The sequence below is a fragment of the Coturnix japonica genome, chromosome 1 (assembly GCF_054131305.1).
Source record: "Coturnix japonica strain WE chromosome 1, WE-NBRP24, whole genome shotgun sequence".
Taxonomy (NCBI): Eukaryota; Metazoa; Chordata; class Aves; order Galliformes; family Phasianidae; genus Coturnix; species Coturnix japonica.
In genome coordinates, this window is record NC_140663.1 from 171,704,183 (window position 1) to 171,731,310 (window position 27,128).

General features: G+C 39.7%; 1 protein-coding gene across 7 annotated transcripts in view; it reads right to left on the reverse strand.

Moving 5' to 3' along the window:
- TMEM135 (transmembrane protein 135) overlaps positions 1-27,128 on the reverse strand; it is a 165,914-nt gene that overhangs the window by 91,471 nt on the left and 47,315 nt on the right. For 5 of the 7 annotated variants that reach the window (XM_085536499.1, XM_015852398.3, XM_085536502.1 and 2 more), the window contains one exon: positions 612-677. The exons of the other annotated variants lie outside the window; for them this stretch is intronic. In XM_085536499.1, coding sequence (XP_085392625.1) covers positions 612-677 — 66 coding nt within the window. The remainder of the gene's footprint in view (positions 1-611; positions 678-27,128) is intronic. 7 annotated transcript variants of the gene reach the window in all.

Consider the following 27,128-nt stretch of genomic DNA (forward strand, 5'->3'; position numbering starts at 1 on the left):
AGAGTGTCACGACTCACTGGAGTAATTTCTTTTAAATCAAATTCAAAGTAAGAATAAATTGCATCCACTAATATTGAACATATTTCATCAGCAATGTTCAGTAAAATGCTATCATATACAACACAGAGAAGGAAGAAACGAAAACGATGCCAACACAGAAGTAAGCACAAGTGACATAATTCAACCCGTCTTCCAAATAATTATGGTGTTAATATAATATACATGTAATGCATTTCATATCACACACATAACTACACATACGATACCTGAAGTTACTCATTTGTTGAGAGAAACAAAGAAAGGATAAAGTGAGCTCTTTACAGCCACCCCACAAGAAAGCTCAATTTTTTTGTGGATTTTTTTAATAAATTTTTAAAAAGAGTGATTTGGGAAGAATATTTAATCTCCCACTGAGCAGGATTTAAATTCTCTACTGTCCTTCAGGAAAAGCATAACATGGAAATACAAATTACATATTCCCCAGCCTTCTTCACTTACCTGAAGGCAATGCAGTTCCCCCCAGGAATTTATAAAGCATTACACGACTGAAATTTTACACCATATGTAAAAACTACAAAGCAATAAAAGAATACATATATTTATTGCCTTACTTCTCCATGTCTTAATGGTGTGATAGCTCCTCTCGCTACTGCCATTCGGAACAAGGTTTCTGTGGCCTGCATCAACAAACACACACAAATCAGTTACTTTTAAGAAAGGTCATTCAGCTCATGAAGATTTATTTCACCTTTTATCATTAATGTTTCACATTTCAATGCATTTTTTAAAGTGTCAGCTACATTCACCATCCATTTTACAGCTGAATTTTACAAAATCAGGAACCTATTTTAAATATGGCTGGTTAACATGGCCTTAAAAGAGCAAACGAACAAGAGTGAAACGGAATTCTTCCTTAAAGTTCCTGCAACACTCTTAACTTCAATAGTTAGGCATCAGAAAACATAACACTTCTTAGATGCAAAAGACATGGAACACAACTTGGAGGAAATCTTTAGGTAGGTCAGGCTGTAGCTACATTGCATGCTTCTCTATGTCTCTATGTCTCTATCCTTTGCTTAGTCTGCTGGGACAATGAACACAGACTTCTGACAACCACAGACCACTGACTGTAACACAGAAACAAGACTCATAGGTTCTGTATCACATTTCTTTCTGGTAAAAAGCAGAATCAAGCAACACAACTGAAACAAGCAGAGAAAGTTTCTCTAAATGATCAGTATTTCTGCTGATTTCTCAACCTTGGGTTTAAACACAAGTATGCCAAATTGCCATGTTGTTGTATTTACAAGATGGTCAGAAAACGTAGTGAAAAAATTCACTGGTTACATAAGAGCATGGATTGGCACATCAGTATTTGCAATAATAGATTTGTTTCAAAAACCTGTTTCCAAAATAAGGAGAGAAACGAGGCCCAGTTTCAGCTGCAATCATACATGCTTTTAATATCACAACTGCAAAATTCGTGGGGTTCATGCTGCAGTACATCAAGACGGCAGTATCTAAGCAAATATAGTACCAGAAACATCTACTGCCATTAAATCTTCAGTATTTCTAGGAGATTAGGTGATATTTACCCTTCCCTAAATAACTGCCGAAAGGAATCCTATAAAAGAATTTTTGTTTGTCTTGTTTCCCATCAGTATCAGTAAATGAATGTGAAAGCTCCAGAACCTCAACTGCAGAATGCATTTCTTCATTGACACAGCCATAACGCAGTGCAGTGCCTGAATGCGGCTCTCCTTCACAAGCCTTCATCCTCCCAGAGGTAAAGTGAACCTCATGCCACCTTTTGTCCTTCCCCAAATTGGTTTCTTTCATCAGCTCTTCCCACCATCATTTTCAAGGATGTTTCAAGTGAATTGAGTATTCTGTCAATACTGCTGTGTTCCTTTTGTTTCTTTTGAAAGCCACTGGTGTGTGTGACTTTCTTTTCACATTCCCTAGTAAAAGATCTCTCTTAATATGCTTGTACATGCACAGTTAATACCAGATGTCAAAACCATTCAGAAACAAGGAAAATTCACAGCAACAGCAAATCCAGCATGAGAGAGATCTCCTCCTATGAGCACCACTCCATGTGCTAAACCCCACTGAGCAGATTAGGACTGCAGTGATGGTTGTCTACCCCAACAGCACGAGGGGATGAGGCCACCCATAGCTTTGAAGCCTGGACAAAAACAAGGCTGGAGACAGAGATCTGCAGATTCCAAGTGAAATTATAAAGGAGTTGCAGCTTTCAAAAGGACGATGATTAGAATCACAGAAGCATTGAATGGATTGGGTTGGAAAGGACCTCAAAGATCATGACCTCATTGCAGCCTTCCAGTATCTAAAGGGAGCCTATAAACAGGAGGGGAGTCAACTCTTTACAAGAGCAAATAATGGCAGGACAAGGGGAAATGGTTTTAAGTTAAAGGAAGATTTAGGTTGAATATCAGAGTGAAGTTCTTTACCAAGAGAGTGGTGAGGTTCTGGAACAACTGCCCAGAGAGGTTGTGGATGCCCCGTCCCTGGAGGTGTTCAAAGACAGGTTGGATGGCGCCCTGGGCAACCTGATCTGTTATTAAATGTGGAGGCTGGTGGCCCTGCCAGGCAGGGGGATTGGGACTTGATGATCCTTGGGGTCTCTTCCAACCTGGGCCATTCTGTGATTCTGTGATTAACTCTGAAAATAAGCATACGGGGTACGACTCTTTCAACACAGGCTCTCAAACAAAATAATTTCTTGGATGACTTCAGTAGTAGATTTCTACCAGAAAAATTTGTGGTAATTTTAAGTGTCAGGTCAAAACTGCCTTTCTGTCCCCACAGAACAGTTGTCAGGGCTCTTATGGTTCAGGATGTGTGATTGTAACTATGAGATACAACTGACTGGAGATAGTTATCATCATGCCAGAGTAACTAATTAAAAGACAAAACTGTCCAATTAAGAAATAACAATACTGTTCACAAAGAGACAGTTGACTCAGAATTTAGATCACTTTTAACTGCCTCCATCTCTGCTAGCATGAGGTTTTTCATTATAATAAAATTTTTACGAAGTTGTAAAAACTTAAGGTTTATTTTCATTCAGTTTCCTGGGAATGTGATCTAACTAAGAATCATTATAGGATGGGGCAGTGACTTTACATACTGCTATTCAGAGGTACAAGCCAGAGGTCCATAAGAAAAGAAATCATCAACAGATGGTTTTAATGATCTCAATGTGAAATAAATGTGTTCCCGAAATGATAGCAACTGAATCCTAAACCTGTACTGTAAGGAATGCATACTGTGTCATAGTGTATGTGAGGTGAAATAGCAATCCAATGTATCTTACAAATCTGTTACGTATTGTAAGGTCTAATGTCATCTACCGACAAAGATGACTGTGCGTCCTCCCTCAGAGAAAGCAGGAACTTCTGTTCAAGTTTCTTACAAGTGAGTTACAGAGAAACCTAACAGGAAATAATTGTGCATTATTGATGGAAACAGTGGGAGAAACAACGAGAAAAACAGCACTTCAGATTCCTTGAATTTCCTAGGTTTTCCAAAAAATAAAATGGTCTCATAATACTACATCAAAATAGTTCCTTTTTTTACCAAAGTGGAAGTGGCAAATACAAGCATTAGAGGGAACTGATAATGTAAATCAATTTTAGAACCACACGCTTTTTAATCACCTGGCAAATTTTGGCATCTACTTGCATTCCAGAAAAGAAAAAGAAAGAAAAGAAGAAAGGAAAAGAAAAATGAGTTATGGCTAAAGATATGTCCTGAAAGGCACGGATCTTTGGAAGTCATTAAAAACAATTTATGGGTTTAATTAGAATGAAAATGGTGCAATTTGTTATAAGAACAAGAATGGATGGAATGGCACAAAACATTTTTTTCCCTATTAAGTTCACTGATCTTGGCTCCAGCAGCTGGCTGACAGCTCTGGCCTTTAACATTGGTGTTTGTTCCCAAAAAGCAAGTGATATTAAAGAAAAGTTCATGACAGCCTATCCAAATCATCAATAACATTTTTCAACTTGGCCACATATTGCAAATGAACTGTTGTCACAACCCTTGTCAGCAAACCATCACCCAGCTTTTGAAAGCAAGCACAAGTGTTACAAAATAGAGGAGGGTTTTGATAAGATGCAGAAGCAATAATGAACAGAAAACGAAGTTTCTCAAATCGGAATCTTTTCCCAATTCTAACTAAAAAAAAGGTTAAATGTCAGACAATCCACTACATCTAAATGTTCTTTCAGATGATGGTTTTGTATTTAACTTAACCAACGAGCTCATTTATTGTTACGCCATTCAGTGAAAGTACCTCAATACCAATAATGTTTTTCAGTCATGAGCTGATCAAATCACTTCTCGCCTTTATCTGCCACACAGGTGACTTAAAGATGAACACAATAAAGCAAATTAAACATCTGAATTCCTGCAATAAAGGAGATTTTACAAAGATCTTGCATCTGTTTTCTGGAACTTCTGTAATTTTTTTCACTGTCAGCATTCTTTCTCCATACCGCACCTTCCTTCCCCTTCCACAACGTTTGTGCAACTTTACAAGATGGGTAATATGATTCTAGAATATAATCCTGTGCCTGCCTCAAATGAAAACACAGATGTAGAAAGGGACAGGATGGCATTTATTTGCAATATGCACAAACTCCAGGTTTCAGTACACACAAGAGAAGGGGCAGATTTGCTCTCGTTAATGAGGGATGGAGGAAGACTACCTCGAAGGTAAGAAAATACAGTGCACACCTATGCATCTTGTACAGGAAAGGTACCCACTGAAGGTGGTTCTCCTTCCTCAAATTACAAAGGACACTATCCCTCTTACTATACATTTGGGAACTTTGTAAAACTCATTATTAATGCAACGTAAGCAATCCAGTATCTGTGGAGTTACCTCATCATGTCTTTTCTTGAAAGGAGATTATAAGCAGAGGGGGGGATGACTTTTCACACTCTCACAGTGACAGGACAAGAGGGAATTGGCTTGAAAAGAGGAGAAATTTAGATTGGGTGTCAGGGAGAAATTCTGTACTCAGAGGGCAGTGAGGCACAGGCTGCCCAGAGGAGCTGTGGATACCCCATCCCTAGAGATGATCAAGGCCAGTTTGGATGGAGCTCTGGGCAGCCTGATCTAGTGCCTGATTTCATGGTTAGCAACTCTGTCCACAACAGTGGGGTTGGAACTAGATGATCTTTGAGGTCCTTTCCAACCCAAGTCATTCTATGAGATGATAATCTTTGTATTATACCAGTGCCCAAGAGACACCAAAACAGAGCTTTGCTCTAAAAATGATTCTTTCCTGTCAAGCCAACTGTTCACGCCAATTTGCATTTTGCAAGCATGATATCAGAGTGAAAAGGCTGACAGCAAGTATGAAAGCAGAGCAATCTACAAGATTCAATCTACAAGATCTGCCTTTGCTGTGAGAACACCCTTTTTGCTGCCAACCAGCTCACGAGCCTGAGCCTCCCCTTAAGAAGGGTTTCAAAGCTTCCAGCTGCAGAACACACTCTGAACAAATGAACCTAATGCAAAAAATAACCATTACGTGCTGCCAAGAGTATGAAATAGAAGCATTACCATTTATTTATCTTAATCTAAACCCAGGAGTCTGAAGTTGTGGTATCTACAACTTTTTCCAGGATGATAATCTTTTCTTCTTCTGATTTCTGTACCCACCCTGATTTACCTTCTCCCCTCCACCCAAAAAATGCAGTGGTGCTTGGTACTTGTTGGGATTCCTGGCCCCAGCCTGTAACTGACTATCACCTTTTCCTCATGTACTCCACACAAAGGAGTGAACTGCTCAGCTCTCTAGAGTGCTGCAATTAAATAAAAGGCAGTCATAAAAATAAATAAGTAAACAAATAATCCAGCAGTATAATGATGGAAATACAAAGGAAATGCAAGGGGGAAATTTAGGTTTGAAGTTAGGAAGAAATTCTTTACTATGAGGGCCGTAAGGTCCTGGCACTGCTACACAGAGAAGCAATGGTGCCCCATCCCTGGAGTTGCTCAAGGTCAGGCTGGATGGGCCCTGAGCAGCCTGAGCTGGTGGGGGGCAATCAGCTCACAGCGAGGGACAGGAACTGGATGGGCTTTATGGTCTCTTCCAACGCAAGTCATTCTGCTCCTTGGCTGCACAGGGCATTCAGATCTGCCCAAGCAGGCTGACAATTCTCTCTGAGCTACTGGAATAACCAAAAGCAAAATCCAGAGGCTGCCAAGCCCTAATTTTTGCTCAGCTTCCTGGAAAATGGTAGAGATTGAAGCACTCGGTGACACAAACAAGCTACTCCAGCAGATATAGATCTTACAGCACTGACATGTTTATGTTTCACCTTGATCACTAAATTAATGAGCGCTGCATATATAGATTTCATTTCATTTCTTCCAAGTGCATACTCTGGAATTCCAGATTCATTTAAATAGAATCATTTACAGTTCACTTATCGGCCTTCATTGATCAGAACTTCTTGTTAGCATGAAGTGCTACAAGTGGGTTCCAGTCAGTGCATTTGCTACAAGATTTATATTTAATGTGTTTCACAACCATGGTCCTCTTTTTTCTTCTTTAGGGAATTACCTCATCTTTTACATTTCCCACTGGTAGCAATTTTAAGCAGTAGCTCTTAGTACTTGCAAACGGAAAAGAATATTCTTTGTCTCAATTGTTTTGTTACCCAAAGATTTATGAGTTAAACTAATACAAATCTAATCTAAAAAACATTTTCAAACTAGTCATTTTTCATCACCATGCTGTAAACAATAAGTATTATAGACTGCATCTACTTCAGATGAGGCACTCAATTTTTTTACCAATCTTATTGTTTAAACATGTGTATGCCATGCAATCTTTCTAAGCTAACAAGAAGCAGAACACATAGGTTAATGCTATTTTATTTGAGGGCAGCTTATAAACATGCCTCTCCTCTTCATACATAAAATTAGTACATCTAATGTTGGACAAGAGCTAGATTATGGTTAGGCTGAGGTTGGACTTGATGATCTTCAAGGTCTTTTCCAACCTGGGTAATTCTATGATTCTATGATTTCCAGTGAAGGATGTGTATTTTGGACAAGACCTATCAAAAGTGCATTAGTGTGATTTTTGATCACAGACAGTTGTCCACAATAAATAAATAAACAAAAATGCTGATTGTAACCGATTAAAACCAAGGCAAATAATCAGTAAGAAACTTCAGAATTCAACATCATGGAATCATAGGGTGGCTTGGGTTGGAAGGGACCTCAGAAAGGATCTTCCGGAGCTCACTTCAGTCTGTTCGGGCAGAAATGTCATTCCTGCATGGCCAGGGTGCAGAAACATCCCCATGGATCTGTCCTTGGAAGGGAGAGGTAGAATGTCTTCCTCCCATACAGCAAGGGATGGGCAGGTGGGTGATGCTGAGAGTTTCCAAGTGAGGTCATTTCACATGAATTGAAGAGACAAGGCAGCTTCTTCCAAAGGGCCTTTGGAAGTAGAAGAGGAGCAGTCAGAACCTCTGGGGCTGGAGCCCTCTCTTCTTAGTGGTGTGGGGCTTGGAGCAAAGTACATCTGCATGCTGACTTTTATTTTCAAGGAAGGTAGGAAGCTTTCACCAGAAGACTGATGTCAGAAGGAATTCATGCTTCTTTGCATGACATTATCAGAAGGGCCATGTCTGCTCTGAACGCTAAGACTGCAGACAGAAGTCACAGTGGAATTGTATCCTGAAGCCTCATATTTTAACAATCAAGAGGTTAACCTAGATGCTACCTGCAGTCTTTAAAACGTTAGTCAGACCCAAATTGGAACATGGGGAGTTCCAAAAGACATGAGGAAGAACTTCTTCACTGTGACAGAGTCCTGGAACAGGCTGCCCAGTGAGGTTGCAGTCTCTTTCTATGGTGGTATTCAAGGCCCTCCTGGACACTTTCCTGTGTGACATGCTTTGGCGGGGGAGTTGGACAAGATGATCACCAAAGATCTTTTCCAGTCCCTACCATTCTGTGATTCTGTTTTTCAGTCTGGACTGCACAACAGCACTGCAATGACCCAAACCACTGTTATGAACAGTCCTCAGCTCCATGAAATACCCCATGCCTTGTGTAAAATCAGCTGGCAATTACTGCCAACTTGCTTTCTATAGACGCATAACAATACTTGGGCATGCTTTCACATAAGGGACAAAATTTAGCCTACTCTTAACACAAAACCTGTAGAAAGCAATTCCTATTATCACACACCAATTCTCACACAGAATATATCCTCCAGTAAAATAGGGTAGGTTGCTACAGACGGTGCTGTGGCAATAAATGCCAGGTCTGTAAAGCCTATTATAACACAGCTGTAATCCTGCTTGAAAAACTCTTTTTCAAAAAACCCTGCATTCATATTTCATTTTTGCAGAATGAAATCAGAATTAATTGAATTATTAAAAGAATCAGAAGCTGAGTATCTGGTGGTACATTAAATGTAGGTTTGTATACACTGTTGTAACAGTTTGTTCTGTTTGTACAATGTATTATTTATGACAGAAGGAAATTTCCATGCCCTAATGGACAACATATGAGGCTCACACACAAGCAAGAGATTTTAAGCCTGGAGTTGAGTTTGTGCATTTCTGAGGGTAAAACAGGAGCCATTTGCAGTAAATGATCTGGTAGATTTACCAATACCAGAAAGTATGGTATGGTCCTCTGCTACTCCATGAGTTGTAGAGTTACATCAGAGCACAAAGTAGGGAAAGCTATGAGGAGTAAATCTAAGTTCAAACTGAAGTTGAAGTTGGTGCTTCCCATCTGAGAGGCAGACAAACAACAGAACCCCTTTATCAGATTACTCTATTTACCATATACTTATCCATTCTCTTTGTATTAAACACGTAAAGAAGCTACAGCAGATCTCGAGGTTGACAACAAATTCTTTCACTGAGTACAAAATAACAAGGAAAAGGATTTTTGACCAGGAACAAAACGTGCAGTTATTGCTGGCAAGATCCAAAGGTAACAAATACATGTAGTCGGTCTGTTATATAAACTGCCCTAGGCTACATGGATAAGCATGTTCGTTTGAACATCCTGTACATTAGCACAGCCAAATAATAGCTCATGCCTCTTGGGGAAGAAGAACATAAATCACACTTACAGAAAAAGGAATTGTATAAGGAATGTAGCAATACTAAAAACAATTTAGAGACCATGGCAGACAACCAACTGAGCCCAAAGCATGATATGTTGCCCATCAAATGAGCAAATTAATCCTGATAAGTGCAGAAACATCCCAGGCACTCATAAATCAGACCATTATGATGCCTTTGTCCAGGCCTACACTTCAGAAAGCTTTCAAAGCATGTCTGAAGAAATGCTTTATTTGTTTTGCAAACACTACATAGAGTAGCTAACGCCAAGTTAAACCAGCACATGCCAGACCAGGTCTTCACATGATGCTTTCTCATCTCTCCATCAGACACTAAAAGTCTCACCTTTTCATTGCACAGGGGGGAAAAAAAACCACCTTGTGCTGATGCTGCTTTAGGGACAGCTTCTGTCGGCATGTAAAGGAGCTGCATAACCACAGCTGCTGGCATGAGTTGACAGCAGTGAGATTCTCTCCAGACACAGCTATGTTGAGAGGATCTGCACTGACATGGGAAACCTTTCTAATGGCTACTTCATGTAGTAGAAAACAAAGGGTGAACTGATGTTCTACAAAAGCCTCTGGATGTGGAGTGCTGGAGTGCTGAGGTGCTCTTTTCTTCTTTCAGACACTGCTCTTACCACAGGAAGCAGAAGATGCTCACCTGTGGAAGTCCTGGTTTAGAGACACAGTAAGTTATCAGCCAGAAGTCTTCAATACTGGCTGCTGGGAGAGGTCTGTCAGCAAAGCAGCCAATAGAACGGCCACTATGAGCAGCAAACAAACCCTGTTACAAAATCAATCTGATATCTGAAACAGGCCCTTCAACCCTTCCCTCCCAAATAAAGGGGTACCATTTTATGCTTGATTTTTCATTATTCCATCCCCCACCACTGAGGATCATTCTCAGTTTATCCGCATGCACCAAGCGTTCCCATCCACAATACACTACAGATGGCAGCCACAGCCACACATGGTCGTAAACAGCCAGACCGCACTGCAGCTTCCAAAAGGCAAGTGCCACAGAAACATGGAGACACGACACAGGATTAGGCTTCAGAAGCTGCTGGAGTCTCTGTGGCTGGCACCCCTGGAGCCAGGAACTCGGAATGAATGGATCCCTCAGTGTTTTATAGTCATTAGGTGCATTTCTGAAATCGGTACTTCTATTGCTTCAGCTGCGCTAATTGAGCACAATGCGCAACGCTGCCGAACGGCAGATTTAACAGCCTTATAAAGGAATCACGAATGTTGATTTCTTTTTTTCTTACTAAAGAAAAAACCGAATTGGGAGAAGAAAGAGACACACAAAGAAAAAAGCACACTGGTCTGACTTGTCACTGAACGAAACAGAGAGCTGGCACGTTTCCACAGCTGCTCTGTAAGTGTTGTTTTATTGGCCCGAGACTGTTAATAAATATATTGTAAATGAACTTACACTTGCTTGGGTGGATATAAAGGAACAATTGTATGGCTGTTCTCACAGTGTTTACAATTTACTCTCATTCTTCACTTTTCTGTCCTAGTCACGCTGTTTCCTACACCAGTCCATCGTAGTAACTGACATTTATTTGGCCCATAAATTACCCTAATGCAGTTTAGTGCTCTTTCATAAATTTTACAAACACACAATGCTTACAGAACACGGACTTGTATTAATTAAAACCATGACTACACAAATCTAACATTTCCTTCAACATTTTTACTTACTGATGATTCCGAAAAACACACAGTCAGACAAAGGCTTTCTCTGCTCTCCCTAGTCATGTTTTAAAAGCTTATGTATACATACAATGTATATTTTCTATCTTATTACCAACATTCCACAGCTGATAATACACAAATCCTGACAGAAAAGTGACCATTTTCCAAGCTTGTGGTATGTCCTGCTCTAAATGAGACCTTCTTATTAACATAAATGTAATTAACTTGTAGCAATCTCCTCTTTCAACTTTGCTACTACAAGATTTTCATTATTAATTTTTGTTGTTACAAACAGCTTTAGCTCTTTCTAACATTAGCTATTAGAAATCATTGAGAAAACTAACTGAACTTTTATTATAAATGCTACTTTGGGAAAGGGATTGCCTCTAGCAGGAGCTAAAATACTTTGAGGTACACACTGGCAAGTAAGCAAGAAACTAATTAAATCTGATAGGTTTGATCATTATTATCTCCCCAGTTTTAGTTTTAAAAGGGGAAAACAGCTGTTGAAGAGTTTGCTGTTCCATCAGTGGCCTAGAAATACTCATTAAAGTAGTTTACACGAAAACATGCATATGGAAAGAATGTATACGATAATGCATACACAATATGCATTTAAAATGATGTGTAACCATATTCAACATATTTGAGATGGATAGGAGGTGAGAGCACAGTCTCAGGTTGCACAGGAGTGGTTTATATTGGACATAGGAAGAATTGCTTCATGGAGAGGGTTGTCAGGCATTGGAGTGGGCTGCCCAGGACAGTGGTGGAGTCCCCATCCCTGAAGAGATATATGGATGTGCCAGAAAGGGACATGGTTTAGAGACAGGACTCGGCAGGTATCTCAGAATATTCTATGATTCTATGATTCTGTGTTTGGACTCAGTGATCCTGACAGTCTTTTACAACCTCGACTAGTCTATGATTCCTCTTTCCACAGCAAACGCATTGCACCAATTCATGAGAACAATTTCAGGTGCTACACACCCTGCCCTGGACAATCTGCCTCCTTCATGTCAGGACCCCAAGCCCACCACACATAAAGCAACATGACCAGCAACCAGGATATACCCCAGGACAGCTTAGACAAGCCATACCACCTGACACAGCAAGGCAGCCATCAGCTGCACAGACTTGTGGCTCAATTTGCCCTGCTCGATCGCTCCCCATGGCAGCAATAGGAGGTCTGCACGTATGCAGACTTGTACAAATACTTTCTAATCAAATACAGAAGGAAGCATTGCTCACAGGCACATATAAACTCTACAGGGGCATTTTAATCTGACATGACATCTTTGTGAACAATTTAAGCTAACACAGCAGCACTTATGCCACAGTAAAATCTTAGAGATATGATAAATAATTTACAAAAGCAGCGCAGTAACTACCAGTGTTTGTTTTCACAGTGCTCTTTATTAAACCAAATCACTAGGATTAAAGCTACTACAACAAAAACTGGAGACAGACATGAGTGGGTTGACAACTTTTTTGTTTGTTTAAACCAGCCTTACTGAGGAGACGCAAGTTAAATATGACCAGAAATATATTTGTCATAATACAGTTTCGATCCTCAAATATCTGGAACCAATTAACTTGGGAAAGTTTCAAAAGGGCCACCCAGTAATAAACACAAAATAATTTGTGTCTGCTGTCTTGTTTGCGATAATTTTTTTTATTGCTACCTCAGTTTCAGATGTCAGGGTAATGACTTCCACATTCTGATTAAAATGTGGATTGAATCCATATGGAAAAGATGCTCAAAGCCATCAGAATCAAAAGAACTCCCTTACATCTCACTTCCTATACGGTAAAGTCCATAAAGCCCAACATTTTCACTGTTCTGGTTTCAAATGAGAGACGTGCTTAATACTATCAAAAGAATCCGGTGAGCAATAGAATACGTCTATAACTTCAACAAAAAATAACATTAATTGATGGAAACTGAAAGTCCTCAACAAAAATACTACTTTAAACCACTGAGTGATGTAACAGTCTTAAGTACTTAAATGATTTCATTAGCTGCTACAAATATTTAGGGAACACTTACTATTACAATTGAATAATGCTCTACACTTCCAAATATTCACATCAAACATACCACATACGGTGTGTTTTTCTCTCTAATCTGCTGAGAAATCTCCTGTGATTCAAAAGCACTTTAAAATGAAGCTATTCCCTCCCTCCTTCAGCCATCTTCCTTCCCGTTCCTCCAGCCTGAAATCAGAAATACACCTCCTGAAGGCTTACTTCTAACTAGATAATAAACACAAAAAAATTATAAATAGAAAGACTAATTGCATTTATGGTTCTCTACAACCCTCCCAGTACTTCTTTATATTTCTTATTTTTTATTTCTGCCATTTTACTTCTCGGAAAGGGTAGTCAGGCATTGGAATGCACTGCCCAGGGAGGTGGTGGAGTCACTGACCATGGGAGTGTTCAAGAAACGCTTGGATGTGGTGCTGAGGAATATGATTTAGCTGGGAAGTATTGGTGATGGTTGGACTGGATGATCTTCTAGGTCTTTTCCAACCTTGATAATTCTGTGATTCTGTGATTCTGTTTATGCCTACAATTTTTATTGCAATTAATGGGGCGTTTCAATTAGTGTGGAGGAAAGGTGAAGAGATCTGCTTTGTTCTTTGCTCAGAGATATCGTTTAGCAGAAGGCTGTTAGAGTTAGGGTACTATGGCTGTGGTTGGACTTGATGATCTTCAAGGTCTTTTCCAACCTGGATAATTCTATGATTCTATGATTCTTGGACTTGAGTCAGACTCAGTGATCCATATGGGTCCTTTAGAACTTGGGATATTCTAAAGTTCCTTACAGTAAGGTAGAAAAGAAGTACAGTATCGGTATTAGGAAGAGTGACTAACTGCATTGCTAAAACGCTCCATCATCTGAATGGATCAGAACAGACATCTCAGGGCAAATAACCTTGGTTGAAGACTTTCCACTATCTATGGAGGGAAGCCACCAAGAGTGCTGCAAATGCTGCAGAGCTTCCCTACCTCTTCCCTTACTGCTTGATTCAAGACGCTGAGTTGTTCTGCACAGGGGAAAAAATGATTAAGCATAGAGAAGAGCCTGCTTATTTCTCTTCTATTACTTGATGCACAGACAGCTAGGCCTGTGAAAAGCAAACACACAAAGAAGGGGCTAGGTCCCAAGATGCAGCAGGAAGGCGAGCAGCATGCTTCAGACAGCTCCTCGCAGACTACTCGAGGTCTAATGGGTTAATTAGCTAATGAGGTGGAAAATTTCCCAAGTTACACACACTGAAAGACTCCTTACTGCTGCTGGGGTGGAAGAAGGCCAAGATTCCCTCCACCAAAGGCACAGGAACTCCTCGAGCTCTCACTCCAAAGGCAGGAGCAGCACAACCTGCAGCACACCCAGCAACACACAAAAACATTTTCTAATGACAACCAGTAATAAAAGCCTGAAAAACATCCTCCCTGCTACATGCTTCAGCAAACTACAGGACAGAAACTCTCAAACAACATTCAACGTCCATTCCTAATGGAAATGAAGCTTCCAGCATATAAAACCTCCTCAAGTTATAGGATGTTATAGAGTTCCTCAGCTTAGCTCTGCAGTGTGTGCACACCGGCTGGTTTGAACACCTCATAATTTTATTTGGCAGCCTTTACTTCTTGCATGATGAATAAATCACCCATCACCACTCACCCTCTCCAATACAGTTTCACATTCCTGTCCCCTATTCCTCCTTACTCACTTCCCCCAGGCTCAGCTCCCAGTTTACTCCTCCACTTACATGTGTTCTTCAACACCTTTGCATCTTTATTTTTCAACCGGGTGCTTTCCCTACTACTATTACACTTTAAAGAAGACCAGAACTGCAGACAGTTGTAAACCTGTCAGCACACCCATGACTTACACAGTGGCATGATAATGATTTTTCTGTTTTATCCTTCATTCATTTCAAAATAATCTTTAATACTAAATTGGGAGAAGGGGGAGATTAATAACTACCAAGTGTTGAACTGACTTTTTCCATCATAATTTGAGTCCCTCTGAGTGGTAATTCAGTCCAACATGGTGCATTGCTGGATCTTTGTCAAGAGCACAGTATCACAAGAGCCTTCTGCAGGGCTCCACCACCAGCTCTCATTTCCACAGCCCCATATAAATTACAAACAGTAAAACGCCTCTCTTCTCACTTTGTTATTTTCACGAATGCTCTGGAAATGAAGAATCTGTGTTCTTCTCTGTTTCTGAGTACTTAGTAACTGCATAATTCTCATCCTTGTAGTGCCAATTGGAAATCCTGTGGTAGAATTCAAAGAACTAAAAGGGGAGGCAGAAAGCATGGTCCTGTGCTTTCAAGCTCAGCATAAAGCCAAATGCTTTTGTTCTCACCTTCTCTGCATTTGTTATTTACCTGCAAAACAGAAATATCTCATCAGTTTTTCAGTCTTGGTGTTCTGTTGCTGAATAGTTGTTCTCCATTTTGGGATCAATCCACTCTTCCCATTTTCTTCAGCTCTTACGCCTTTTTAGATTACTACAGAATAAAAATCCATCCATATTTAGAAATCTGAAGTCCTGTTTGCTTTTTATTATTATATGATTTTTTTATATCTTCATGCTAAGTTCTACACCTCAAGATTCTGAATGAACAGGAGGACAACCCTTAATGGCACAGTCTGCAGTACACTTTCACATCCAACACAGGATGTTGCTATTGATTTCATTGCGTACCTCAGGATTTTTACCTCTGCAGACACCTGGGACAGAGGCCATGTTTCCAAAGTACTGCACCAGACTTTGAGAGCACTTTGCATCTTGACCCCATGTGTGGAACAGAAGGGTCACTGCAGCCTCCCCCCAGGCTCACATTGAAGGGGGAATAAAAAGAAACCTGAGCACAGAGGCAACAAGTCAAGCAGACTGCTCTGCAACTCTAAGCAAGTAATTACCAACATCAGGTCTGCAATTTGTATGGCAGGCCTGATCTTTAGTGCAGACAGGAGACAGCAGTGAGGCACATCACTAAGCCTAAAGCAGTTTCGTGTTCCTATGGTGTTTATCATTAAGAAAAACATGCAAAAATCTCTGCATTTTTTGAGATAAACACAAAAAAAAGCACAACATTCTTTACTCTTTTTCCTCATTCTTATCACCAGTTTCCTTGCTCTGCCATCACATGTCATCTCAGAAAACTGATAGGCTTCCCTTTCTGCTCATCACCTGTCCCACTACTTACAAATCCAACACAAAACGTGAGGGTAAGGAGCAGGGTGCATGGCTGCCCGCTCCGTGCAGTGACACTCTGTACAGGACACCGTGCTATTTACAGCCTTCCTGTTTCCACGATCTCAGATTACACTCTCACCAGGCTGCATCTTTCTGGGACTCACAGGTGGTTTCACCCAATAAAATTACTACTTGAGATCTGAACACGGCCTTCTAGACCATCATATGTGCTAACCAAACATTTGTCACTTTATTCTCAATTCCCAGCCCAACTATATTTCAGAAGACCAAAAAATGACATGCAGGCTGTCAGTGTTCTTATGCTTTAATGAAATGTATTTCCCCTCACTGCTCTCTTTATTAATCTGGTAGACATTAAATGAGTTCTATAGGAATTCCAAGAGTTTCCTGTTTGTTTGGTTGGGTTTGTTTGTTTTTTGGGGCGGTCCTCAAAAATCTTCATTAGCACCATGCAAATATCTGTTTTAAAGTCAGTAAAGTAGAATTGGTTGGGCTGAAGGGAGAAACAATAGCCATGCATTGCAGCCCAAAAGAGGTGTGTGAACTTGTAGCTGAATTCAGGTATACTTGTAGCACGGGACACAGATGTACATATTGTTGTTAATTTGGGATACATGATGACCCATTATCTGAAAATATTAAAAATGTAAACATGAAAATAAGTGCGTTTCATTGCTAACAGTTCCTCTGGTGTGAGGACCTCACTTAACCTCAAATAACTTATGTACTTGTGGTAAAGAATCCTAGATTATCCCAAGGTGAAAGGGACCCACAATCAAGTCCTAGCTCCACAAAGGAATAACTGGAAAATCAAATGCTATGTTTGTGAGTGTTGTCCAAATATTCCTTGAGCTCTAGATGATGCTCACCCTAGAGATCACTATGTTCTGGTCTCTCCTAACTCAGTGACAAAACTCCTCTCCTGGCAGTTTCACAGTACTCTTCCAACACTCTTCTGCTTTCTGTTAGCAGCAAATTTGAAAACCTTTCATTACAAAGACTGAAGGTTTCCCATTTCAGACCTGTATTTGAGGCTTCTTCCAAATCCCCCTTCCATACAAGAGGGGATACCAGTGATTGCAAACCAGTGGGACTGCCTTCACTTGTTACTTAAGCTGCACACTGCAACAATTCCATTCACTGAAATTCCAAACATAGTCTTACAATCCTATTAGTTTGTCACACATTCTTTGAGTACAATGCACAGCCTATGTTACAAACAGACTAGAATTCAGAAAGAAAAATTACAGATTTTTACCCATGAGTTGAATCCCAAATCTCAGAGACCAGTGAGAGGCATGACTCCGGAACTTATCAAAACAGAAATATCTCCAACCCCCAGAATGTTCAGATTCATAAATGTAATATGAACAGTCATGTAATTCATCAAAAATCTTATAAAGATTTTCTAATTTGAGGGGAACAGGGACATATCTGAGAGCTTTGTTGTTTATGAGCACAGCAAAGGTCTTCATTGCTGAATTCCCATTATCTTTAGTTTTGCCTACGACCGCTGTCTCACTGTGATGCTCAAGCATAGAATCATAGAATTGCTCAGGTTGGAAAAGACCTTAAAGATCATCAAGTCCAACCACAGCCTGACCATACTACTCTAACTCTAACAGTACTCCACTAAACCATGTCCTTGAGTACCACATCCAAACGGTTGTTAAACACCTTCAAGGATGGTGACTCAACCACCTCCCAAATATTGGCATTATCAATCAGTTCCCATATCAAAGTTCAGGACATCCATTCCAACACAAAATGGTCTATGTTGCCCATCCAAGTAATGGCTTGGGACTCCAGGAGGTACTCCATACTGTTTAATGTGCTCAAGGATCACCCTCAGGTCCTCATTAGGCTCAGAATATGATGTGGTGAGCATCAGGGTTTAAACATAAAGGAAATAGTTATTTAAGAAAACATTTTCTGGATGGCAGACAGCTTCAGTGTGTTAATAGAAGCCCAGCACCAAAGATATCTGTGTAGTTTTATATGGGAGAGAGAATGATCATAATTGGTAAAGCTCCAGCTAGCTAATAAATCACCCCTACATGTGCATGTGTCAGAAATCAGGGAAAGATGTATATTTGTGTTCAAAAATAGACTTTTTTCTCTAAATAACCACCTAAAATATTTAACATTTCCAACTATTCAGAGCCCAGAATTGTTCATAAAGTGTTTGCAAACAGCTAGTGGGAGGTACACTTTTACACACACATCAAGTGTGCATTTCCAGTACAACTTTACACGTGTTCTTTGGAAGGTTTTGCAACCTGACTGATGTTTCTGACTGATGAAAGGTAACCTGAAAAAAACCTTTCAATCAACACATGTTTCAACACCACATATCAAATTATTTACATAAAGTGTTGCAAATAAGAGCTTTGCCTCAGGAACAGTATATGCTAACCTGAACAAAAGAAACTGAAGCTACCAATTGTGTAACTGAAGGTTAATTAACAAATTGTTTCGTACAATTGCAAGCATAAAATGAAAAGGTTTACTATTAGCAAAGCATTCAAACATAAAAATGTATTAGGGTTTATTTTGTAGATAGGGGACAGCTAAACAAACTCCACACATTTACGAGTTAGGAAAATCAATCTAACACAGAATCAATGGAACTAATGCTGATTCTGTTCCTCATTACATGGGTTACTTTGGATATCCTTAACAAAGCTCACAGTAGTTGAACGTGTGCCAGTTCATAGATGAAAAAAAGTACTATCCATCTAACATAAATACGTGAAGAAATATAAGTATATATAAATGTAAGTAGCATTTTATACCCCTTTCCCAATTCCCACTTCAGATTATTCTTCTCCCTGAAAATACAGGGAGAATCCAATGCTGGAAATATTGGGAGAATGTCCCAAATACAAAATCCAAACTTATTTGAATGAAGTCTGCAAATATCTCCTACGATCCTCACAGCTAACTACTGGACACAAGAAGAAGAGCAGCTACCAAAGCATTTTATTTCTTTCAAGCCAATGGAAATAAATTACTGAACCATACAGAAACTGCTTAGGAAACCACAGCACTCAAATACAGGAACACAGAAGACTAGCTGCTGAAGTCCAGCCCAAATTTTCAGGTGCTGCAGGATGTGGAAGTAACTGTATTAAACTAACCTCAAATGATGCAGCTCCTCTGAAAGAACCCAATTTACTGTAATGTTGCAGTAAAATACCATCACTGCTGCACCACTGAAATTTCCATAGTGATTAATGTTCATAGAATCATTTGAGTTGGAAGGGACCTCCAGAGATCATTCACCAGTCCAACTCCACTGCAATGAACACAATGAACAGGGACACCTACAGCTCCATTCGGTGCTCAGATTAACCAGTCTCACATTGGATGTCCCCAGGCATGGGGCATCCACCACCCCGCTGTGCAAACTGGCCCGGTGCTTCACTACCCACACCATAAAAATATTCCCCGATACCCAATCTAAATGTCCCCTCTTTTAGTTTAGTTTCCCCTTGTTCTGCCACACCAGACCTGGTTACAGAGGCTGTCCCCTTCTTTCTCACAGCCCACCTTTAGATATTGGCACTGACATTCTCACTGTTCCAAAGTATGGAAAGTATAGAAATGACAGGGGAGGAGATTTGGGAAGCATCCTTCTTCCACATTCATCCCATTTTTTCCTGTAATCATTTTATTTACGTTGTCCCCCAAAGGCAGAACAGCCTCAAAGAGAAGACATTTATTGGAAAGTTTCACATGTGGACAGGGCTCAGGCCACGGTGAAATACTGCCTTCAGGAAACCAGGCAGCTTTAGACCTAGCTGAAATAAATTTTATACTGTCTTCAGTTTCCCCCACATTTACTAGATGTAGTTCGATCCTTCAGAATTACTTCCTTCTGCTTTACCAAAAATGATCATAATTCTACATTTTCTGCAAGTTTTTCCTCATGAGAGAAGTTTCCAGAAGGGATTTTTTCCTTACACTTTTCCAACACCAATATTGTTTTCAAGCCGAGCTGTCTTCCATCCAGACTGACATTTACAAGCTGTGCTAGAAGTTGTCCTCCTCCACTTTTCCAACCTTATTAGAGGCATAAGGAGCATATCACCACAGACAAGATTTCAAATGAACCACCTCCCCCTGAATGCCAAACCAATGAGTGTTTACACAATTAAAAAACTTCTCCTCAGCACTGTTTAAAATCTGTGCTCTGCTGTTATGGGATATGTAAAGAACTTAAACCGCCACGTGTTAACATTTGCCAGCTTACACAAGCTGATGGCTATACACCACCACAACCATTGTATCTGATTATAAATAAAGGTAAACATATTTACATACTTCCAGCATTAATAAAACCCCTGGAATCACTTTTATATACATACACAACCAAGCCAAACACTTCTTAATATAGGAAATACCTCAAAAAGTAGGAATGAAAAACTAAAAATAACCATTTCAGATGCTGTGTGTGAAGGTGTGCTTTTTGTTTCATAGCAAAGACACTGCATACAGTGTCTTATATTTACCAATTACTGTTTTTGCATGGAAAATATTTAACACTTTTAGACTAAATTCTTGGCTTTTTTTTCCAACAAAACACCAACTGGCACACATACTTCAGCACTAAAAGCATGCAGCCTTTATTTTTGTGCTGACACTGCTGCTGTAATTATTGTCATCCTATAAATGACATCAGGAACAACATCACACCAGAAGGGGCAGTAATAGGGTAAGAGTGGACATCGGTAATTAAGAGTGCAAAGGATTTAATTCTGAATGAATCACTTGGAACACAGAGCAATAGTTAAATCTATAGTGATTAATCCGTAATGAGACACACTCATTCCATCAGGCAGTTTTATGGCAAGTCTAATGCCTAAAAAACAAATGTTTCATACATATATTCACAAATGAGCTGGATAAGTTTATACTTACGTAAACTGCAGCCCTCTTAGAAATCTTTTCATTCTGTGTATTTTGAACACAGAATTAAAGTTTTCTTTTTCACAAGATGAAATCAGAATGCCAAGTCTCCCGAGCTGTCATAACACTTGAGCAGCTCCAGAAACAGCTTGACGGCAGTCACCATCATCAACACAGTAATAGGAGATTTGAAGTAGAAGTGCCAAAACCTCAAAAATTAAGATTCCAAAATGTGCAACATTAAAACTTCCCAGTTTTGTTAAAAAGCCATAGGGAGAGAAACAGTTATAGTCTTGAGCACGCAGTGAGAGGTTGTGCTGCAGGTCCAGAACTGCTTCAAGTCAGGTCATCCCCAAAAGCACACATGTCTCTGCACATCTCCTCTGTATTCCAGCAAGAGGAACTGGTTAAATGGTGTGTGTTCCTAGTAAGCATATGACCTAAAAAAGGGTAATTTACAAGGCTCCCCAACATTTCTGAATTCACAGCAAACCCAGCTCAAGGACACATTCCCTGCTTCACTATGTCTCAGCCTGTCATTCAGGTTGGATATTAATCATAGAATCTGCCTTCTTAGTCCACCTTCTTGGTCTATCAAACCCTTGCCTACAGCAATACTAAAAATCAGAGATGTTGTTCACACTAGAGATGGGTGTCCAAATCTCTTTGTAACCCAAAGTCAAACATTCCTTTAACTTCAGTTACCAGCTAGCAAAAAGTCAGCAACCTTTAACAAATCCAATACAAATTTTTTTAACGTGCTATAAAAAAGTCTCACTTAGCAGAGAAGTTTCAAAAGTGATTTATAATTCTGACACTTCTGGTAATTCTAGGAAGTCAAGACAAGTAGCTGCTCACTGGAAATGATCACATTTAAGGAGCGTCACATTCAGTATTGCATCCAGTGCCTAACAAGATACACAGGAATGTTTAAAAATGCAAAGCAGCTTTGCATAGAAAGCAAGAGACAAAGAATTAAATGTTTGCTCTGAAGCTTGCCAAACATCCTGCGCTGAAGTGATGGATGAGGTTTCCTGAGGCTAAGATGCCAAAGCCAATTAGCCATGTAAATGCACAAGAACGCCAGCTGCCAGGATCTAACTTTATTACAGTATTACTTAAAAGTGAAGACATCAGCAATGTTTCAGTTCACACGACTGCTGATCTTAAAACCTGCCTCTTAATAACTTCAAATGGGGGGGAGTGAAAATGACCTTAAGTTGCAACCTTTTAAAATCATCCTCGAGTGCCATCAATTACCCGTAATTTGATTATGTGAAGTATTCTGTTAATCAAATCACTCTACATTATGCTCTATTTAAAAGAAAGTAAGACTGCAGCTTATTCCTCTTCGCATGACTTTTCACGTAAAGTTTATATTTAAAAGTAGCAATTTATTTCAGTATTGCCTGTTTCAGTTGCCAAACTGCCCATCCCACAGAACATGATATGTGTAAAGTATATAGCTTACTCATTTACGGCATCTATTTCTGAATTCCAAAATACAATTTTTGGAAAATGTTTTGAGCATTTATCGACCAGAATAAAACATGCCTAAGTCTTTGATTATTTGAAAACATCTGCGTTTAATTTCTAAGCAAGGAGCTTGGGAATGTAGATCATACAACACACTTCTCTGCACAGTCACCAGAATCAACCCCAGGATTCTGTGAAAGGGTAAAGCTTTACTTCTGCTTAGGTGGAACAGATCTGAACGTTATTGTCAGACACTGAAGAGCACCCGTTTCTTCTGAATAACTTCCATATTCCTTCAAAATACCCTTTCTTTACTGTCCCACTGAGGGTAAAAACAACATCATTTCTTGATGCACACTTTGGGGATGCTGACACAATAGAGGAAGCACGACAAGATGAAAACAAGAGTACACAACTGGAACCTACAGAACGAGTGTCAGGTGAGTTCCATTCGAGTATGTCCTCTGTGAAAAAGACTGAAGTTCTTTTTCTATCTCCTTTTTCCAGCAAGACCCAAGCACTGAAGAAACAGAAGCTAAGGAAGAGGTTTTCTGACTAAACCGAGATGACAGAACAGCAGAAAAATGCTATTCCACAACAGGTCTCACCAACAAAGAGCACATGGCCTGACACAAGATGATGTTGAGATCTAACTTGATACCAGAGGAGACTTGTTTCTTGTTAGTGTTTATTTTTTGAATGTCTGTTGGAAGTTAAGTCATAACCCCTTATCAACTAGAGCTAGCAGCATGTCATCCTGGAGATGGTCACAGTCAGACTTGAAGGGGCTCTGAGCAACTTGATGGAGCTGTAGGTGTTCATAACAGGGAAGCTGGACCAGATGACCTTTGGGGGTCTCTTCCAACTCAAACAATTCTATGATTACCTGAGGCCACTATCTCCTTACCTGTGTAACAGTAAAAATTTTGCCATGAGTGCACAAGAAGTCTTTCCAGACAACACTAAATGCTGCCTCTGCTCCTCACTTACCCAGGCAATGACAGACCTGTCCTCACTGGGAGAACAACCCCAACATCAGGGGGTTGTGCTCTGCCAGGCAGGGATGATTTTACAAGTGAGAGATCCACCTCGGGGTAACTTCCAATGAGTAAAAGCAGACAGCTTCCCTGCAAGAACTCCAAGTGGAATTTTTCCTATAAGTCAACCAGAAGCACACTATAAAGTTCTAATACTTTTCTATCAATATCTTATAAGATAGAGAAAAATAATGACAAAAAGTATAACATAGTAGCTTTTTTTTTTCTTTTTTTTTTTTTTTCTGTAAGGAACTAAGCAATCATTCTATTTACACTACCAAACTATCAGCTCAAAAGCTAATAATGCAAGGAATGAAAGGAATATCTAGCCTGAACAACATTAAAGAATAAATACATATGGTCTTATCCAGCTGCTGCTGTAACCAAAGCCACTGTCACCCATAAAGAGGGACACAAATAACAGCAACAAATCACAGAAGAGGTGGTGGCAGGAGGGCAGTGAGACTTCACAGAACCAACTGTCTCAAGCATTTACTCGGAGTGTTTTCGGTTATGGAGATTACTTTGGAAACATTAGAAAACTTAAGGAAAATAAAATATAATAATAATAATCAGATATTCCTTTTTTCATTGTTATCCAAAAAGACACCCCATCATTCTTTGTTTAACAGTATCGCAAAGAATAGCATGGAAATACACAAGCAAATTCTAATTATTTAAAAGAGAAGGGAATAGTGGTAAAAATTGACCTTCCTGGAACCTATCATTGCTAAAAACCCTAAAATATTTATCTGGTAGAAGTAAATCCAGCTGTCCTTCTCTCTACGCTGACTCCATCTTTTGAATAAAACTGCACCATTCCCAATGGAAAAGAAAAAGACTTGGTGGCTTGTTTATAAAACGTCGATTTATAAGTTGACACAGAAACCGTATAAACTGTAACAAACCCCAACGGTCTGTCAAAACAAATGAGGTTACTAAAATACCCATTTTCTCATAGTTTTATCAATGAAAATGTCATAATCGGTACCTTATTTTATTTTAAGGGATATTTCTGAATTGGTACATAACAGCGTTGGCTGGTAGTTTCTTAAAAGAGAAACAAGGTATACAACGTGACAGAAATGGTATTTTATAGCCAAATAGCACGTTACTCAAGTAAAAAAGCCTTCAATCTGTATTTTCATAGGAGCGTATACTTAATTACAACAGGCACGAGGTATTTCTTGAAACACTCATAACAACTCAAATGCATTTGCAAGTTTGTACAAAAAGCATGTGATAAAGTGGTGAGAAAAATCACTCAGGAATGTTCAGCGTCAAAGTATTCACTGCGTGCCAGTAACTTCCTTTACAATATTACCACTTTGCCTTCAGCAAAAACTTGAAACTCCAGGCTCAGCACAGCACAGCTTCCAATTGGATTTCTGCTGTTGCTGCTTCTCTTGTCATAGCAAATCTTGCCCCTTTTTCTTTCATCCCTGCACACACCACCCCCACAAGGCACGAAACAATAACAAACTTAGTGTGTATGAAAAGTGATACTGGAAGGGTCTTGGCCTCAAACATTTGAACCATGCTTTATATTCCATTATATTCCTGTCAAGTTCTGTTTGTTGCTGCAGTGTACCATACATCTTAAACTAGATTAGTGGTTTTGATGTTTTAAATATTGCGAAGCATGAAGATTTAACAGCATTCTGAATCGCTATGACTTCCATCCTGTAAGAAAGCATACAAGTGTCTAGAATTAAAGCTGTGACTGAAGAACCCTGGATACTCATTTCTCCATTAGAACTGGAAAGATTTCTTTTTGAATCTGTGCTTCAGCATTTTGTCTGCTCCTAGATCAAGTATCTCAAGCCCAGTACTTGTCCTTCGTATTGCTTGGCTGGAATAAACAAAGGTTCTGCCAAAATGAAGCCAGATTTAGACCAGTTACGTAACTTAAAAACAATTCAACCCTGATACTGCTTGGACTACTTTAAAAGTGCAAGAAACCAAACTCAGTTATAGTATTATGCTCTCTCACATACTGAAACAGAGCATCACCCACCCACTCAAGTGCTTTCAACCAATTTGTTTGATTCGGTATTTGTTTAATGTGAACAACATTTTTTTTTTATTAGCTTTGGGTACTTCCAAACTGGACTCAAAATACCAATGAAACAGTATTTTTATGAAAGTAGACACAAGGAAAGGAAAGAGTTTGTTTGCTTTGAAAAACAGTAACACAGTAAGCAAGATCTCAACTTCAGCAGCAGCCCCCAAATTTTCCAACAACACAAGTTCAAAATGTACAAAACACTGAAGGATTTCCCTTGTTGTACTCCCGATTGTTTTCTCAGCAATTCTCCTTATTCAGATCTACCTCTAACACTAGTATTTCTCTTCATCAATACCTAGCTCTAATGAGCAATCTGTTTTACATTGCACCTAAGAAGATGTACTCTTCCTCCTAACCTCTGATAGGAAAACATTCTTTTTTCTTACTATTGATGGCACATGTGGCTGTACATTTCTTCCCTTAGCACATCATCTCTTCCCTGCTATATGAGCTCCTGTTAAAATACTTCTTCACTGACAGATGCACAGACGAGCGAACATCAGAACAGCAGAATGTAACATGGACTAGCAATGTTTCTGCGTTAAATTCATCCACATGTAAATGCTGACAACAATTTCTCCAGCTGCCATACCCAGGAAACCAACAACAGTGCCTTTTTTTTCCACTCATTCTGGACTCTTGCTAAATTTCTCCTTGTGTTGATTGCAGCAAAATTCATCACTTCCCTTTCCTGCATAGCTATCATTTTCTTTATCATCCGCTCTCTGCATGTAGAACAAATTAACTTCTCCCACTGCCTTCTCATCCAATTGCCATTACAGCAGCCTAGCTTCAATTCCTTCATGACTCTTACAATTAAGAGTTCTAATATCTCATCTTTAGATTGCGCTTTTTTGTCTCTTCTTCTTCTTTCTCATCTTATTTTTCAAAACCATATTTTTTTTACCACTCCCTAATGCCTGCCTCTATGACTGGGAGTGATTCCTATACTAATTCCTCTCATTACACTTGAGAACAAGTCCCCCACATTACCACACTGCCTTCTGCATCCAGCTGCTTCATCTCATGTTTGAACTTTGCATTGTTTAACCTGTGACCCCAAAGAACAACTTGTTAACGTTAACATTTCCCATTCTGTAAGTACAACACCATACATGACATTAAACAAGGCTAAGTGCTGGGTCCTGCACGTGGGTCAAAACAACTCCATGTAACGATATCAGCTTAGGGAAGAGTGGCTGGAAAGCTGTCTAACAGAAGGGGATCTGGGGGTGTTACTTGACAGCAGGCTGAACATGAAACAGCAGCATGCCCAGGTGCAAGAAGGTGAATGGCATCCTGGCTTGTATCAGAACTAGTGTGGCCAGTAGGGCTGAGGAGGGACAGTCCACCCCCCGTACTCAGCTCCTGTGACACTGCACCTCAAGCCCCACTGACAGGAAGATACTGAGTTGAGAATATAAGAGAAGAGCAACAAAAAGCTGGTGAAGGGACTGGAAAATGAGAGTTACAAGGAGTGGCTGATGGAACTTTGGTTGTTTAGTTTGGAGAAAAGGAGACTAAGAAGAGTCTTCATCACTCTC